At 41.4% G+C, this 17,784-nt stretch overlaps 1 protein-coding gene across 1 annotated transcript; it reads right to left on the bottom strand.

Moving 5' to 3' along the window:
- Window positions 1–615: 615 nt before the first annotated feature.
- On the bottom strand, window positions 616–16,669 carry LOC144689242 (uncharacterized). The gene is made up of 5 exons (XM_078556342.1): window positions 16,359–16,669; window positions 11,415–11,771; window positions 7,442–7,762; window positions 3,684–3,789; window positions 616–2,096 (listed from the first exon to the last, which is right to left on the bottom strand). Coding segments are annotated over exons 1-5 (867 nt in total). The 5' UTR covers window positions 16,441–16,669; the 3' UTR covers window positions 616–2,095.
- Between the last annotated feature and the right edge of the window lie 1,115 nt (window positions 16,670–17,784).

Raw genomic sequence — 17,784 nt, 5'->3', positions numbered from 1 at the left:
GACATTACTGATATTTAATTGAACCGGCCATATAAATATTGGGGCTACAAGAGCAGTGAGCAACTCACCTCCCCAAAGTCTTTTCACCATCTACATAACACGGGTCAAGAGTGTGATGTATTTCTTTCTGCTTGCCTGGATACGTGCAACTCAAACACTCAAGAAGCTTGATAACATCCAGAACAAAGCAACCCTCTTGGTTGGCACCCCATCCACTATCTTAAACATTTACACCTTCCTTCATCGGTGCACAGAAGCAGCTGTGTGTCCCATCTGCAAGATGCACTCCAGCAACTTGCCAAGGTTTCTTTGACCAGCAGCTCCCAAACCTGCAACTGCTGGAATCTAGAAGGAAAAGGTCAGCAGAAGCATGGGAATACCACCACCTGTAAGTTTCCCTTCAAGCTAAACACTATCCTGACTTGGAAATACATTGACTTTCTTTCATTGTCATTGGGTCAAAATCCTAGGACTCCCTACCTAACAGCACTACACCGCATGGACTGCAAACAGTTCAAGGCAGTGGCTGACCATTACCTTTATGAGGGTAATCAGGGATGGGTAATAAATGCCCATGAACAAATACAAAACAAAACCTTTGCTGCAAGCCTCAGATTTATTTGAACTTGTCTTTTGTACGTAGCGATCACTGGCAGATAATAGCTGCATTAATAAGCACTAGGCATAAACAAGCTTGTTCTAAATAGGCATTACTTCCAGGATTTCAATATTAACAGAGAAACATAGTTTCAATTTCACTCTTCAGAATCATGAAAGATCCAGTAACGTTGAATTTAACTTCGCTTTTACTTTGTTGTACCATAATGCAGTGGGTTTACAAACTTCCGGAATGTTTCATTATTATTGACATTGCCTTACTTAATCAGCATATACACATCAACATTAAAATAGGAATAAAAGCAAAAAAAACTGTTAAGCAGTATTGTATGTCACAGTACCCACGTACAAAACTATAACAGGGTGGGGTACAGGCTGAAATCGGAATGCTGCTGAATGAAAGAAAGACTTGCATTTTTATGGTGCCTCCCATCCCCTTAGGACATCCTGAAGTGCTTTTCAGCCAGTAAAGCCCTTTTGAAGTGTAGTCAATGTTGCAATGTAGAAGCCATGGCAGCCAATTTGCACTCAACAAGGTCCCACAAACAGCAATGTGATCATGACTAGAGAGTCTGATTTTAAGTTACGTTGTCTGAGAGATAAATATTGGACAGGGCACAGGGGAGAACCTTCGTGCCCTTCTTCGAATAGTGCGTTGGCATCTTTTAAGTCCACATGAGTGGGCAAATGGGGCCTCGGCCAAATGCCACGGCCACATCCAAACGATGGTACCTCCAACCATGTAGCACTCTCTCAGTCAGTACTGCATGGAGTGGCAGCCTAGATAGTATGTTCATGTCACAGTGGGGCTTGAGCGCAAAGCCTTTTGACTCAGCAGCGAGTGCTACCAACTGAGCTATGGCTGAACACAGCTTCACTGCTGACAAGGGGGTCCTGGTAGTGGTCAGGTACCTCCCAAAGTGGGAAATCATCTCAGGACTGTTGTCATGTCATGCGGCATGGGAACAAACGGCAATGGTCTGGGAAAGGAAGAAAATATATATCTTTGTGTATATATTGCGTTATTATTCACTGCAAAGGCAGATTGTTTAATAATTAGAGTGACATTCTCCTTATAGTTGATTCATTTTTTTGCCTGCAAAACTAATTGGGACGCACACATTTATATTTTTGAGATTTAATGGTTCTTTGTAATTTATGGGGGTGGTGGAAAATAGGTAGCAGCAAATGGGCGGCATGTTTTGCACCCAGACAGATTTTCCTTTCCATTGAAGTGGGGGAGGTATGGCCTCCTTCATCTGTGGTTATCGTGTGATCTTGTGACCTATTAAGAACATTCCAGTAATGGCTGGAAAGTGATTTACAGCAGATTACAAGACATAAAAGACAAGCATAAAAGTGAATGTGCGAAGCAGCATATCCACGATCCAAAAGTCCAAGTGTTGCAGCATTTCTATTTGACAAGGTTTTCATTCATTTTCTTCTCCAGTCTTGCATATTCAGATTCCTACCATTGTCTGAAACAAATGAATACATTTCATTCCCTTTCTCCATGTAATTGTAAGATTTTTTGAAACATCAGGTTATTACAAAAATATATTGATTGCTAACAATGTTTTTAAAAATTAAAATGGATCCACGGGTATGCACTGGTATTAAGGCTGTCCACAATTTAATGTTGTAATCTGCTTGAGGCCAATTGTATTATCACCTCCTCAAACAGGATTCTACAGAACGGAAGAAATCAGAGCAAGTTCACTGCCTAAGAATCTTGTGCATTTCAGATTTTTAAAAAGTGATGGCTGCTGTTAAAAATGTATAATTATGTTCCATAGCTGCCTCAATAGGAATGCACCTGCCTCTTCTTTTTCTGCTACACATGCCCTGTAAAAATTGCCAGATTTGGGTCATTGGGCGCAGATAAGATCCGAATGAACTCATTTCTCATCTTCAGTTTGCCCATAGCTGAGAGTTGAGTCCCAGTTCAGCAGCAAATAAAAGCAATGAAGCCTTCAAGATAAAAGTAAATGCCTTGTATATGTCACTGCAAAACAGGGCAGGACAAGCAGGTGCAAAAATCTGGCACAGTATACTTCATGGGTGCACTGGTAACATGTTTGCATGAGACAGGTTGAAAATTGAATTATCCATGTACTCAGTAACAGCATTTTCAAATAACCTTTACTTTGTACAAGCATAGGACAACCTCTACAAACGATCAATTTTCTTATTGATGAACTTCAATAAAAACTACTGCAAGTGCATCGGTATAAGTTCTCTTGAATCCTTAGCTCTCTGTTTTGAAAACAGGATAGAATTTTTCAAAAGCTTTTAATTAAATGCCAGGGTATATGAATAATACCCTTTTTTTTATCCCACAAACAAGTCATCTCATCAGGGAATTAATAAATTGCCAAGGCAGGTGCAGTGATGCTTCGACACTTTATAAATGTCAAGTGGACATGGTTGTGGATCAGATTTAAATTGGACAAAATTTCTTTGAACAACCATTTGAAATTTTAGAAAAGAGCTTGAAATCCATTTGGGAAATGGACCACCATAACTTACACATAAAAAAGCTTCCTCTCAGGTTGCAACATTGTCAGCCTTGGATTCATGGATGCTCACTTGCCTCAACATCAGTAGCTTGTGAGTTCAAACCCCATTTCAGAGATTTGAACACATACATTGATGCTCTAGCTCAGGGGTGCTGCACTGTCAGAGGTTCTGCTTTCTGGATGAGAAGTAGAACCAAGGCCCATACGTCAGGCAGATATAAAAATTCTGAAGCACTATTTGGTGGAAGATCAGGCTAGTTGTCCTGGTCCAACATTTATTTCTCAGCCATCACCAGATTGTTTAATCGTTTATTTAATCGCTGTTTGTCAGGTCTTGCTGTGTGCAGATTGCCAGCTGTGTTTGCTTAAATTCCAACAATGGCCACAGTTTAAAAACTAGCTATGAAGTGCTTTTGGACATCCTGTGGTTTCGAAAGGTGCTATAAAAGTCTAAGTGCTTTTTCTTGTAAACAGAACAATTACAGGCTCAGTCCCTTTGACAGTTGTGAACCCCCTAAGAAATACCACACTTGGTATTGCACTTACTATTTCTGTTTACAAGTCCAAGTTTGGCCAACTGCCATAAGAATCACCAAGGTAACAGCTTTGCAGATAATGAGCAGAATAAAGCTCAACAGGGCACTGTTGAATGCTGAAAAAATAAAAAAAATAGTCATGTTGTTAAGCTGAAAATAACCTATAAAAATATTTCAAATCTTGAGGATTAGCATGGTTTACAATTCCATGCAAGTCTTGGTATAAACGTCCAGTGTCATTTTTATCTCCATGTATTTGAAGGCACAAACAGCACAAACAAATTGATTTTCCTTTCGTCATGCCGACTGACTCTGTGGAGTGGGAGGGGAGCGCAGCCTCATACCATGCTGGGCCTGAGGTTAGGGTTGTCAACCCTCCAGGATTCACCTGAGGTCTCCAGGAACTGAAGGTTAATCTCGAGACACTGCGGCGAACAGCCCAAGGAACGGAGCATTTAAAAAAAAGTGTCATTGCCTTTTAATTACAAACATCTTGGAGATTTAGAAAAAAGGCTATTTGCCTGAGATTTGGTAGCAGTGAGCACTGCTTAGTTCTGAATTGGCGTGGGAAGATGATACATGCCAGGCAACCAATAGTCGAAGCATGGGGGTGGGGGTGGGGGCGGGGGCGGGTGGCATCAGGGAGTCATGTGATGAAACCTCCAGGAATACGTCCAAGCAGAGTTGGCAACTCTAGCTCTAACTGAGTGAAACCTGTTCTAAGGTCATGGGGAACAGAAATGGAGTTAAGCGAGGCTGAAGTGGAAAAAATGGAAATGGCATAGGAACATAGGCACAGGTGTAGGCCATTCAGCCCATCCCGCCTGCTCTGCCACTAAATATGATCATGGCTGATCATCCACTTCAATGCCTTGTTCTCACACTATCCCCAGGTCCCTTTATGTCATTGGCATTTAGGAATCTGCCAATCTCTACTTTAAACATACTCAATGTCTGGACTTCCACAGCCCTCCATAGCCCAGCAATTTACAGAAGTTGTATCATCAGACATGGGCCACTGACTAGTTTTAGCACATAGACCTGGACATGCCCTGCTGCAGAGGATTCTTAAAGACAATGTGATTTTTGAAACAATCCCACCCGAGTCCACACGGGTGGGCGATGGGACAACTGCAGCTATTTCACTGGTGGTGGCCAGTTAGTAGGGCTGGAGCTGGAACAGCGGTCCAAGCAAGGAGGGCAGCCTGCCTCTCTCAACTGCCAGCCCAAGTAGAGTTCTGGCAGCCCTACAGCCTGGGCAACACCACTGCTAGAGCTGGCTGCTGCTGAGGCTGTAAGGAGAAGGAGAGAGCGCTGCCATGTTGAAGAGCCACTGAGGGTCTTGGTTGTGAGCCAGGGCCAGGCCTGCAGGTGCCGGTGATTGGAGGGTAGAATTCTCCAACTGCAGCTTCAGAACCTCTGGGGCAGCCATGGCTGTTGTGGATCCCCTCCTTGGGCCATGGGCCCTCTGGAAAGGAAGCACCCCCCCCATCCCCCCCCCCCCCCCCCCACCCCCACTCCAGGAAGTCGCTGTAAGGCTGCCCCAATGCAGACTCACCGAGTGGCAGGGGGTGGCATTCTGATGTCCATAAAATCCTAGACTAGTAAAATGGCCGTCAATAGGAATATCACCACTGGGAATATCCTCGAGTGGTAGGAATATGTCAGTATTCCCTCCCAATGCCTTCCACCAGCATTTTACTACCCCTTCCTCCTCCCAGCCCATCTAACAAGGGCTGGTAAAATTCCAGCCATAATCTCCATGCCTGACATTCCACCAATACTATCCTTTTCTTTGCTCCCTCAAGTCAAAGGACTGTAATCTTTAGCATGTCCAGCACAGAATTGGTCTGATCATTCATAGTCACATCTGGCTTGACTACATTAAGCATCAATGTGCTTTGCTCTCCTCAGTCAAAATTGCCAAGGATCTTCCTAGGGGGCATTGACAATCCAAGGCTTCTTTCTATATGATCAACTCCCTCCTCAAATCTCCATGCTCTGCCACTCGATCCTTACCTACAATATCAAAGGAAAAACTCGTGGATTCCTTTGTTTCCAACATCGAGACCAACTGTGCATCTTCCAATGTGACTTTTTCCGACCCTCTTCTTCCTGCTGCTGACGTTTTCCTGGCTCCCAGGCCTGACTCCGCATTGCACTGCATTACTCTTCCATTTCCCCATGCCTTTTCTACACTTAGATCATCCACTGAGATCCCACTTCTGTTCCTTAAGTCCCTCCTCAATCAACCTCTGACTACTTATATATTACCTTAAACCCATCCCTAGTTAATATTGGTGTCCTTTTCTTAAGCACCATCCTTATCCTTTTAAAAGCACAATTTCTACTCCTCCCTACAAAAACAAATATTAACTCATTTGTACTCTCCAACCATTTCTCCATTGCTAAGCACCAACTCCTCTGTAAGACCCTTGATTGTGTTTATCACTTCCAAGTTCCATGTCTATCTGTCCCAAAATACAATGGATTCCTCCAAATTAGCTTCCACCCTATAGATAGGACCAAAATTGCATGGTCAAAGCTGTTAATTCTCTATGGCGGTGACCATAGTGTATTATTTATCCTTGCTGTCCCCAGTCTCACCTTAAGGGTTGACACTGTGGAATACATTGTTCTTCTCCATTGTCCAGCACTATGAGAAGCTCTTGTACGGTTCCACTCTTACTTATCTGAATGCAAACAGTACTTCTGCAGTAATGGTTTCTCCTCCTATAATTGAACTGTCACCTTTGGAGTCATTCAAGGATCCATCCTTGGCCCCCATCCTTTTCCTCATCAACATGCTATTCTTTGGTGACAGATTCCATATGCATGCTGATAACATCCAGCTGTATCTCTCCTCTTTTCTTGAGACCATGTCCACTTCCATAGTGTCAGACTACCTGTTTGATGTTAAGTCATGGATAAGTCTCAACTTCCTCCAGCTGAACATTGAGAAGACTGAAGCCATTGTTTTCAGCCCTCCCCACAAACTCTATTTCTTTGCCATTGGCGCCATTCTCTTCCCTAGTCAACTTTTTAGAAATCTTAGTAATACTATTGAACCTTGCATCATATCAAGATTGCTTATTTCTACCTCCTTTATATTGCTCCCTCACCTCAGCCAAGTAATATGCACAGTATAAATATCAATGAGTCCAGCGCTGCTCCAGGAAGTATCCTATTTGTTGCCTATCTCCAAATCATCGCAGCTCCAAGCACAAATACTTTGCTTCTCTGCTTCACTCAATTGTCAAGTGGTTTTGCTCAGTGATTTGGAGCGCCATTTTTTGATTTGCCATCATTCCCCCTTAACTGTAGGTGACATTCTGGGTGTCAATCAGTAAAACCAAGATGCTGATCCCAGCTGGGCCTCTGCTCCTAAATAAACTTCTGCTCCTATTCGGTTGTTTCACACTGCGTATGCTTATGTTTCTGTAGCTGGTGCTATTATACTTTCTTCATGTAATAACATTTGTTTTGCCATCTTTCAAATCTACACTATAAAATTAACTTTATACTACACAAAAAAAATCAATATAAAATGTACCCACAGAGAAGGCAACATTTTTCTATATTCTAAATGACAGTCACATAGAGGTGATAGCATAACAAAAGAAGATGTGAAATTAGATAAGACATGATGCTTCTTGTACACTGAAATCATAACTGAAAGCACAGATACCTGAGTGGCTGGCATCAGTATAATATTAATATGTGGAAGGTATGTATTTTTAAAATGTGAGTAAAATGAATGCAGCTTACCATCGACTTGCACATTTATCGAACGCATTGCAATGATTTGCGATGATAAATATGGAGCAGCACAGCAGTAGTAAACTCCGGCATCTTCATTTTGGAGGTTGGATAGAGTCAGTGTAAAAGCACGTCTGTCTGTTGCCGTTGTTTGGTTGCTGATACCACCTCTGTTTATTGGCATTGGCTGGCTACAGTTTTCATTATCCTTTGTCCAAAATACTGTCAGTGTGTTATTCAAATTCTCATCAAATTTCACAATGCACTGAAGCCTTAGGAAACCCCCTCTTTGTCCTCTCATTTTGGAATTGGGAATAATCATCTTGAATTCTTAGGATTCAAAAATAAAACTGTTTGTGATCATAAGATTAAATAAGGTGCATAATTTGTGTCTGATAACATGAGGTTATGCACATTAGCTAAGCATTGGAAACAATATTCAATTATTGAATCTAATATATTTCTGTCGTGTCTCTTACATAGAAAATGTCTTGGAGTACTTGTCATGAAAGAGAGGAAAAGGAGAGAATAGAAGCTGGATGGGAATGAAACTCTGGCAAAGAGAATGGTTCAAGAAGGTGAATGAAAGGAGCAAGGTGGAGGGTTCTGGGAAGTAGTTCCAATAGACAGGGAGAGCATGGGCTGAAAGAACAGCTCCTGATGTTAGTATTGAGGAATCTTAGGGTACATGCGGGAATGTTAAACCAAAGGATGTCACAGGCATAGGGTGGGGCAAAGCCATTAAGTATTTGAAAATGAGAATGAGAATCGTGCTAGGGCACAAGAAGACAATGAGACTTTGCAAGAATGATAGTGATGGGAGAGCTAGAAATGATTATTGAATGGATATGGGAGGCAGTAATCTGGATAAGTTACAGTTAGTGCAGGCTTTTTTCTTTATTCTTTCATGGGATCTGGGTATCACTGGCAAGGCCAGCGTTTGTTGCCCATCCCTAATTGCCCTTGAACTGAATGGCTTGCTCAGCCATTGCAGAGGCCAGTTAAGAGTCACTCACCTTGCTATGGATCTGGAGTCACATTAAACCAGATGGGTTTTTACAACAATCAATGATAGCTGTCATGGTCACCATCACTGAGACCCGCTTTATTTTCCAGATTTATTTTTATTAAATGAATTTAAATTCCACCAGCTGCCATGGTGGGATTTGAACCCATGTCCCCAAAACATTAGCCTGGGCCTCTGGAGTTCAGGAAACTAGCAAGGAGAACACTGGGGCAGACAAACTTCAAGGTGATAGACACATTGATCAGGGTCTCAACAGTGTTGTGGAGAGGTACAGAAGATAACAAGCAATGTTTCAGTGGTGTTTGAAGTCATGGTCAGATGAGGTTAACAAGCATCAACTCAGGATACCAGGGTTAGCCCTATAACAACTTTCAGTTTCTTGGCCTTAATCATCTCCTTTGCACCATTTACTTCCAATCCCTCTATCCCTCGTCTCCCACCGGGATTACCTGCAGACCCCCTACTTCCTAGGATGGAGGCCCATCCACCAGCACTCTCCATCTAGCTGAACTTGTTACATTTTGCCTCCACTCACTTCCTTCAAATAACATGGCTTGCCAAGGGAATCTAAATGACTGTCTATTTGTGTGATTTGTCAAGCATTCTTTGTTCCAGGCCTTATCTGGTTGCCTCCTGCAGCTCTTTTTCTAGTACATTGATCAGTATCAGTTACTGCTTTTGCTGCACACTGGAAAAGTTCATGAACTTTGCTTTCATTTTCCACCCCTCCTCCTTAGGATTGCCAACCCTCCAGGATTGGCATGGAGTCTCCAGGAATTGAAGACTAATCTCCAGAACACTGCTGTGTGCAACCCTGGAGAAAAATCATCAAGACAAGATTGTATTTTTTTGTAATTTTCTTTGAACGTTTGTCATTACCAGATATAAAAAGAATGAAAATAGGAAAAAAAGGCTGTTTGGTTGACAGTCAAGCACCACCCAATTCGATAATGAGTCTTTTTGCTTTCCAATTGGCCTAGGAAGGTAATGTGTCACAAGGATAGATGTGTTGGCCAAGGAATGGCTGGAGCGTGTGGGTAAATCGTGTGATGAAAGCTTTAGGAATACAGTTAATTAGTTGGCAACCCTGTTCCGTCTCCTTCACATGGCCTCTTCTCTTTGTCAACTTTCCTATCTCTTTTTTCTGGGGATAGGCGGTCAACAATATCTACTCTCAGCCCCCTGAGTCCCATGACTACCTTGATTACACTTCCTCCCTGATTGCATCCTGTAAGGACAATACCAACTTCTCTGTCTCATCTTCTCTGTTACATCTGTTCTGACCATGCCATCTTGCACACCAAGGTCTGTGTTCCTTTTCCCTCAACTGAGGGTTCCCCTCCACACTGGTTGACAGGGTCCTCAATCGTGTCCATCTCATTTCTGGTACTTCTGCACTCACTCCTTTCCCAGAGCTATGATAAGGTCCCACTTATCCTTAACTTCCACCTACCAGCCTCCACATTTAACAGATCATTCGCCATCATTTTTGTCCTCTCCAGCATGATGTTATTACCAAACACATATTCCCCTTCCCCTTCAGCATTCTGAAGGGACCTTTCCCTTTCTAAGACACTGTCCACTTTTCCAACACTCCCAACACCCCACTTCTCTTTCCATAACATCTTGATATAAGAGATGCAACACCTGCCCTTTCACTTCTTTCCTTCCCATTGCCCAAGATTCCAAACATTCCTTCCAAGGGAAACAGCGAGTTGCTTGTAATCCTTTCACTATGTTATGCTGTATTCTCTGCTCAAGAGATCAAACTCAGATTGCGTGATTGTTTTAGTAAACACCTCCATCCAGTTTGCCAGAGCTTTTAGTCGATTGTCGTTTTAATTCTCCATGCTGCTTCCGCTCTGACCTCTCTGTCCTAGGCCTCCTACACTATTCCAATGATGCTCAATGAAAGCTCAAGAAACAGCATAACATTTTTCAAAATAGGCACTTTATAACCTTCTAGGATCAATATTGTGTTCAACAATTTCATATCATAATCACCACTCACATTTTTTCAGACAGCAGCTGTTAGTAAAGATTCTGCTATTTCCATTGACGCCTCCTGTAAACCTATCATTTACTTCTTTGTCCAATTACCATCTCCTCTTGCCTTGCACCTTGATACCTTCTGGTAATTTAATCTCTCTTGCCTTCCACCCCATCAGGCCTTCCACTTCATTTCTCCCCTGCTTTTATTGTCTCTGAACTGGCTTTAAAAACTGTTACATCTCTAACTTCTGATGAAAGATGGAAAGTTAACTTTCTTCCCTCTTCAGTTTTGCCTGTTCTTTCAGGTTTCCAACATCCACCTTTGCTTTTTTATTTAGGTGTGGCTCATCTATAACTTAATTAATCGTGCTATGGGTTTTGCAATTCAACAGTGGTACAACTGTCCTATTCACTTCACAGATGCATCACATGTCATCTGAATGTCATTTCTAAAATAATGTACAGGAGATTAAGCCACATACTCAGTTGCTACCAGCTGAATGGAGAAACATAGGCTCTTCCATTGCCAGAAAAGCTCCTAAACATGGACACATCTGCTGTGGTGGTTACATAGCTAGTGTGTGCAGGAGGCACGCCTGACTGTTTCATATATGACTGACTTGAAAGTGATTAACTAAGATTGTATTGCACTATATATTCTTGGTTGAAAATTGTAACAGTCATCACCAAACGTTTAAAGGAAATTGTTCAGGGAGTAGATTTCTAGCCCTGAACATGTCTTGTAATTTTGAAATACTATGTTGCATTACAACACTTGCAAATTAGCTTAAAATTATTCCGAAGAAGAATCATATTGGACTTGAACCGTTAATTCTGTTTCTCTCTCTACAAATGCTGCCAGACCTGCTGAGTTTTTCCAGCACTTTCCGTTTTTATTTTGGATCTCTAGCATCTAGCAGTAGTTTGCTTCTATTAAAATTATTCCTTATTTTCAATACTTACCGACTACCAAAACGGTTATCATGTGGCCCATCACAGTGGTTGAGCTGAGGCTGGGAAGATGGCCCTGACACTGATAGACTCCGCAGTGGTTAATGTGAGCAGGGGAAATCCAAAGAATAGAAGTCATTGTACCAGGCCCAAAATGTGAGTTGTATGTGGCTCCATTGACAAATTCATCCAGCTGAGACAGCAGCGTACAACCTTTTGACGTCTGCTTACACCAGTTTAATTCTGGTACAGAGGAATTGTTCTCACAGTAGTTAGCAGTGCATGAGAGAGAAAACACAGAGCCTTCTACAACATAGACTGTAGCTTTTGAATAAGAAAGTTTTAATTGGCACTGGTTTTGATTGTGTCCTAAAATTGAGGAGAAAAAGCATTAATAAAAATGATTACATATTTATTGGATGCTTTGTGAAATATAAGTTATTGGGTGAGAGCTAATTAGTTGTAATATTATTGGTTAGATTTTTTTCATTGGACATGTCAAGCATTGAGCTATTTTGAGATATTAATGGAGCGAATTGATAAAGGAAACACAATGGATGCTATGTGCATGGATTTTCAAGTGGAGTTGATTAAGTATGCAATTTGGCAAAATTACTACATATGGCATTAAGTATTGCTGAAAAAGAGATATTTTTTGTCAAAGTTTTTCGTCTTGCACTCATCAGGACAATTCGGAAGAAAATACTAACATCAGGAAACATGTTTATACTGCATGAGAAGTGAATGCTGATTGGTAGAAGCATTGCCATGGAGAATGCACCAGTTGCTGGTGACAGACAATTAACTGCCAAGCATTGTTTGAAATTTAAACCATGCAGCCTGACTCTGATTGGTCAAGACATTGCCCCGGGGAATGAACCAGCCAATGGCTGTCACTTATTTTGTTTAGCTGAAACAGGCGCAATGCGCATACATGTTCTATCTGCAAAGAACAGGGCCCTGTGTATTAATATATGTAGCTTCAAGCACATGTACATGTGGCACACTGAGCCCGACCGACGATCTTAAATTGGCCTTATAGATAACCTTGTAAAGAGGGCCTGAGCCGTCTGCTCACCATGCAGGCTTGATGCTGAAATAGGGCACATCAAAGACGTCCAGTGGGATAATGGCTACCCTGGTCAGATCATTTCATACTGTACATCACGCAAGCTCATGAACAGACCTAAGGCCATCACTTTCAGCTCTGAAAAGTGCCCAGTCTACATCAGATTACTTGGAATAGCAAGGTATCTCAAAAATTTGAGCAACAGGTGAAGCTAGTTGTTTCACACTGCTACTATGTAGAAACACCGAGTGGTATTTGCCACTAACAGGATGCTGCCATCACGCCAATAAGATGTTCTGCATATCACACAAATGAGTGGTGTATGAATTTCAGTGCCCGTGTGATGCTAGGTAGGTAGGCTGTATGTCCAAATGACTGGCGGATTGTATCAAATAGCATGTCCCAGGCACTGTTTGCAACGGGCAGGGTACAGGCCGTCCTTGCAAAACTCAAAACACAGTGCCCTACGTTTGATATGATTCCACGATTGGACAACATTTGCTAAGTAATCCTCAGTGTGCTAAAAGTTACACTGACAACCAATAAAGATTGTCAGTCGGGCACGCAGTGTGGTGCATTTACGCGTACTGGAAACTACATATATCAATACACAGGCTTCTGTTCTTTGCAGACGGAAAGAACATGTACACACATTGCGCCTGTTTCAGCTAAACAAAATAAGTGACAACCATTTGCTGGTTCATTCCCCAGGGCAATGTTTTGACCAGAGTCAAGCTGTCTGGTTTAAATTTCAGACAATGCATGACAGTTAACTGGCAGTCACCATCATCTGGTGCATTCTCCATGGCAACATCTCTACCAGTCAGAGTCTACTTGCCAACCAACGAGCACTCTTTTCCCACATAGTCTAAATATGTTGTTTCCCCTGATAATTGGTATTTTCTTGCGAACTGCCCTGAGCTGTGACAAAAATGTCTGTTTTCAACAATACTCAAGTTCTGTACCACCAAATGACTATGTGGCATTAAAGTGAATGAAGCAAAGAGGATGGATTTCCAGCATCCGGAGTATTTTGCTTTTGTGTTGTTGCAGCAAGGATAGAAAATTGACTGGTAGATAGAAAACAAAGTAGTGATCAAGGGACAATTTTAAGACTGTTAGAATATAATCTTTTATTACAATAAAGATTAAGCTTTAATAGATTGCAGTTCAGTATTCAGCTTTTGTTAGAATATACTTTTATTATACTCATTAGAATATGAGAAACGATGTTGAAACAGGAGTTTCTTAGAGAGCTATTGTTATCTTTGAGGTCCTGCTCGTCATCTCTGCAGGAATAGACAAACATGGTGTTGACGCTGAAAGATATAAAATGGGACAACAAGGAATTGTCTGCAATTGGACAATTGTTTGTTTTGAGATTCTGTTAGCACAGCGACATTCACCAGATGAAGAATACAGTCACAGGCGGGAAGAAGCAATAGGCATCCATATTCATGGCCACTACCTAAATCAGATCAGGTTTTTTTTGCACTGTTTTGTTAATTACTGCATAAATACTTGCATGTATTGTTTTACTTCTCAAAATAAACTATTACTGAAACACAATGGTTTTGGTTTTAACCTACTGGACAAGTATAAGAAAGATTTATTATTAGAGGAGAGATGTAAATAGTGGTGCCCTTCTGGGTCAGTTCTCTTTCAATATATGGTCTGGACTCGAGTATGGGAGCATAATGAAAATAATTGTAGACATCAGAAAAAAAGAGTGTACTTAAAACTATAAAACAACTTCAGAAAGACATATGGGGTGGTAGAGTGGACAGATAGATCTCCAAAGAAATTGGGAGCGTTGATATATTTTGGAAAGATGAATGAGAGGAAATATATTGTAAAAATTTAAAACGAGCAGAGAAGCAGAAATTTATGGATTCAGAAGTACAAATCTTTGCGTGCGCTTTCTAAGGATCCTTGGTGAATTCCTGTGGTGCATCTTGTAGATGGTACACACTGCTGCTACTGTGTGTCGATGGTGGAGGCAGTGAAGATTTGTGAATGTGGTGCCAATCAAGCGGGCTGCTTTGTCCTGTATGGTGTCAAGCTTCTTGAATGTCGCAGGAGCTGCACTCATCCAGGAAAGAGGGAAGTATTCCATCACACTCCTGACTTGTGCCTTGTAGATGGTGGACAGGTTTTGGGGAGTCAGGTGGAGAGTTACTCGTCACAGGATTCCTAGCCTCTGACCTGCTCTTGTAGCCATTATATGGCTAGCCCAGTTCAGTTTCTGGTCAATGATAACCCCCAGGATGTTGATAATGGGATTTAGGTAATGGTAATGCCATTGAACATCAAAGGGCGATGGTTAGATTCTCTCTTGTTGGAGATGGTCATTGCCTGGCAGTTGTGTGGCGCAAATGTTACTTGTCAGCCCAAGCCTGGATATCGTCCAGGTCTTGCTGCATTTGGATATGGACTGCTTCAGCATCGGAGCGGTCGGGAATGGTGCTGAACATTGTGCAATCGTCAGTGAACATCTCCATTTCTGACCTTATGGTAGAAGGTCATTGATGAAGCAGCTGAAGATGGTTGGGCCTGGGACACTACCCTGAAGAACTCCTGCCGTGATGTCCTGGAGCTGAGATGACTGACCTCCAACAACCACGGCCATCTTCCTTTGTGCTAGGTACGACTCCAACCAGTGGAGAATTCTCCCCCTGATTCCCATTGACTCCAACCAGCAGAGAGTTTTCCCCTGATTCCCACTGACTCCAGTTTTGCTAGGGCTCCTTGATGCCACACACTGTCAAACACAGCCTTGATGTCAGGGGCAGTCACTCTCACCTCACCTCGGGAGTTCAGATTTTTTGACCATGTTTGAACTAAGGCTGTAGTGAGGTCAGGAGCTGAGTGGTCCTGGCAGAACCCAAACTGGGCACCATGAGCAGGTTATTGCTAAGCAAGTGTTGCTTGATAGCGCAGTTGATCACCCCTTCCATTACTTTACTGATGGCCGAGAGTAGGCTGATGGGGCGATAATTGGCCAGGTTGGATTTGTGCTGCTTTTTGTGTACAGGACATGCCGGGGCAATTTTCCACATAGGCAGGTAGATGCCAGTGTTGTAGCCATACTGGAATAACATGGCTATGGGCACGGCGCGTTCTGGAGCACAAGTCTTCATTACTACTGTCAGGGCCCACAGTTTGAGAAGTTCCGTAGGTGGTAAAACTTATTTAAGGTTTTGATAATCACAAGAGAGGCTGGCAAAAAATAAATAAACTTAGGTTTTAGAAAAGAGAATGGCCCTTAGAAGCTGAAGAGTTCACATTAAGCAGGTGAATACCTTGATATAATAGAAAATTTTAGGAGGGCATTGGAAACAGGAAAAGGAGTGGGTTACACAACTCTTAGAGAGAACCAGTATGGCTATAATTGGCTAGATGGCCTTCTTCTGTTCTATAATCTATGATTCTACAACTTTAGATACTTCAGTGGAGCATAAGTTTTGATTCAACTTTTCATAACGTAGGTTTATTTGTTAGAAACTTTGAGACTCGTCTTTAATAATATTTAGGAGGGAACAACCACAGAATGAAACAGTTGCAATATCTTCTGTAAACCAATAAAACACAAAATATGATAGCTTAATCAATTAGTTTTCATTAATCATTCATACAAAATAATTGTACATAGTTGTTTTAGTGCCACAAAACAAGATCATGTATTAGCAAAGATTATTTTAACACTGACCAGAAGGGCCGAAGTTACAATGTGGAGCTTATAGGAGCATGGGGACGAAGGGTTAGATGACCTTCCATACAAGAAATGTTCATGATTCTAGTTTTGATAACAACCTCTTTATAAAAATATCTTTCATACCGCTTGGAGTTAAAAATTCAATAACTTACACACTTACAAATATTCCTACCTTGTACTGTGGACAACCACCAAGCAATTAACAAAAATGCCCTAAGAAGCACCGCTATGTGCCAAGGACATTGACGATTCATCCCAAGTTGTGTTCAAAGTGCTGCTTTCAACATAAATTCTTCAAAGAAAATATTATATCCACTAAAGCAGCCCTTACAAGCATTGCTTTGTTTTCCGCCCAAACCAGAAGGCGGAAGGAAACAATATTTTGCTGCTCATTAGCAGGAAGTGGTCTTCTTAAAAAAAAACTACCAATAAAACAGAAAACATAATTGGATCATCAGTTGGTGACACGGAATATGATCTTTCCATAACTATAGCAGGTTTTCAATTTAAATTTTAATGACTAATATCCTTCAGAAAGAGGTTGGTTGTCATCATTCCTTAAATCGCTCTTAAATTGCAATTCTTGTAAAATTCTCTGATGCAGACTGGAATTAAAAGAAATCAACTGTTAAAATCTCACTGATGTCATTCATTGTGTCTATGCTTAAGATGGAGATGTGTTTATTAGTGAGAGAGGTCGTAAAATTAAGAGTCGAGACTTCTATTTAAATAATGTTATGATCTTAGGGCATCCCAAAACACTTTACAGCCAATTAAGTGGTTTAAGCGTAGCCACTGTTGCACTGTAGAAAATCACTTCTGGACTTATTCTTTGATTCCCTATTAACTGATGGGGAATTAGGACAAGTGTGGTACAATAAACTCACATTTACTTCTGCTGTAAAAACTTGTTGAATTTTCCAACTGGCCTTTTAACTAATGTGCACTTGTGTATTCATTAGCCTAATTTTATCATAATGTATGCAAAATTAGAGATAAGGCCAAGCACAATTTTTGAAATAAAATGGGTAGTAAAAGGATGACATATCAACTATTCAGGACTTGAGTTCATAAAAACTAAATTGCAGAACATTTCATTATGCACTCTATGTTCTTAAACTGGAAGTGCCTTAACAGATTTAGGACTGGTGTAGGTCGTTCAAAGGTGTCACTAAGCAAATGGGGATATACAACCAGCCCGACAACTTGTGAATGTGGAACTGAGCCACAGACTATGCAACATCTCCTGCAATGCCTATCGCTAGAGGAACCCTGTACTGTTGCAGATCTTGCCGAATTCAACAAGGTGCAAAAATGTGTTCAGTTCTGGCTGGGCCATGTATAGACTGTCCGTGGACATGATAAGAAGAATAATCTAACTACTGGATTGAGAATGGAGGTGAATGCCTGCTTTCCAGACAGCAGTCATAAATCTTTCATTTTCTATGTCTGGGTTATTTGTGAAGAAGCCATTATTGTCTGCAATACGACAAGATTTGTCATTCTGACAGCCTAGCCCAGTAGAGGATATCCAATTGCAGGACTAAAGAATTGACAGACATTTTAAACAGGCTGTGGATGCTGCTGGGTCAATTTAA

The sequence above is a fragment of the Cetorhinus maximus genome, chromosome 13, assembly GCF_964194155.1.
Source record: "Cetorhinus maximus chromosome 13, sCetMax3.hap1.1, whole genome shotgun sequence".
Lineage (NCBI taxonomy): Eukaryota > Metazoa > Chordata > Chondrichthyes > Lamniformes > Cetorhinidae > Cetorhinus > Cetorhinus maximus.
Note: the sequence above shows the minus strand (reverse complement) of the source record. Positions and strands in the feature narration are given on the sequence as shown.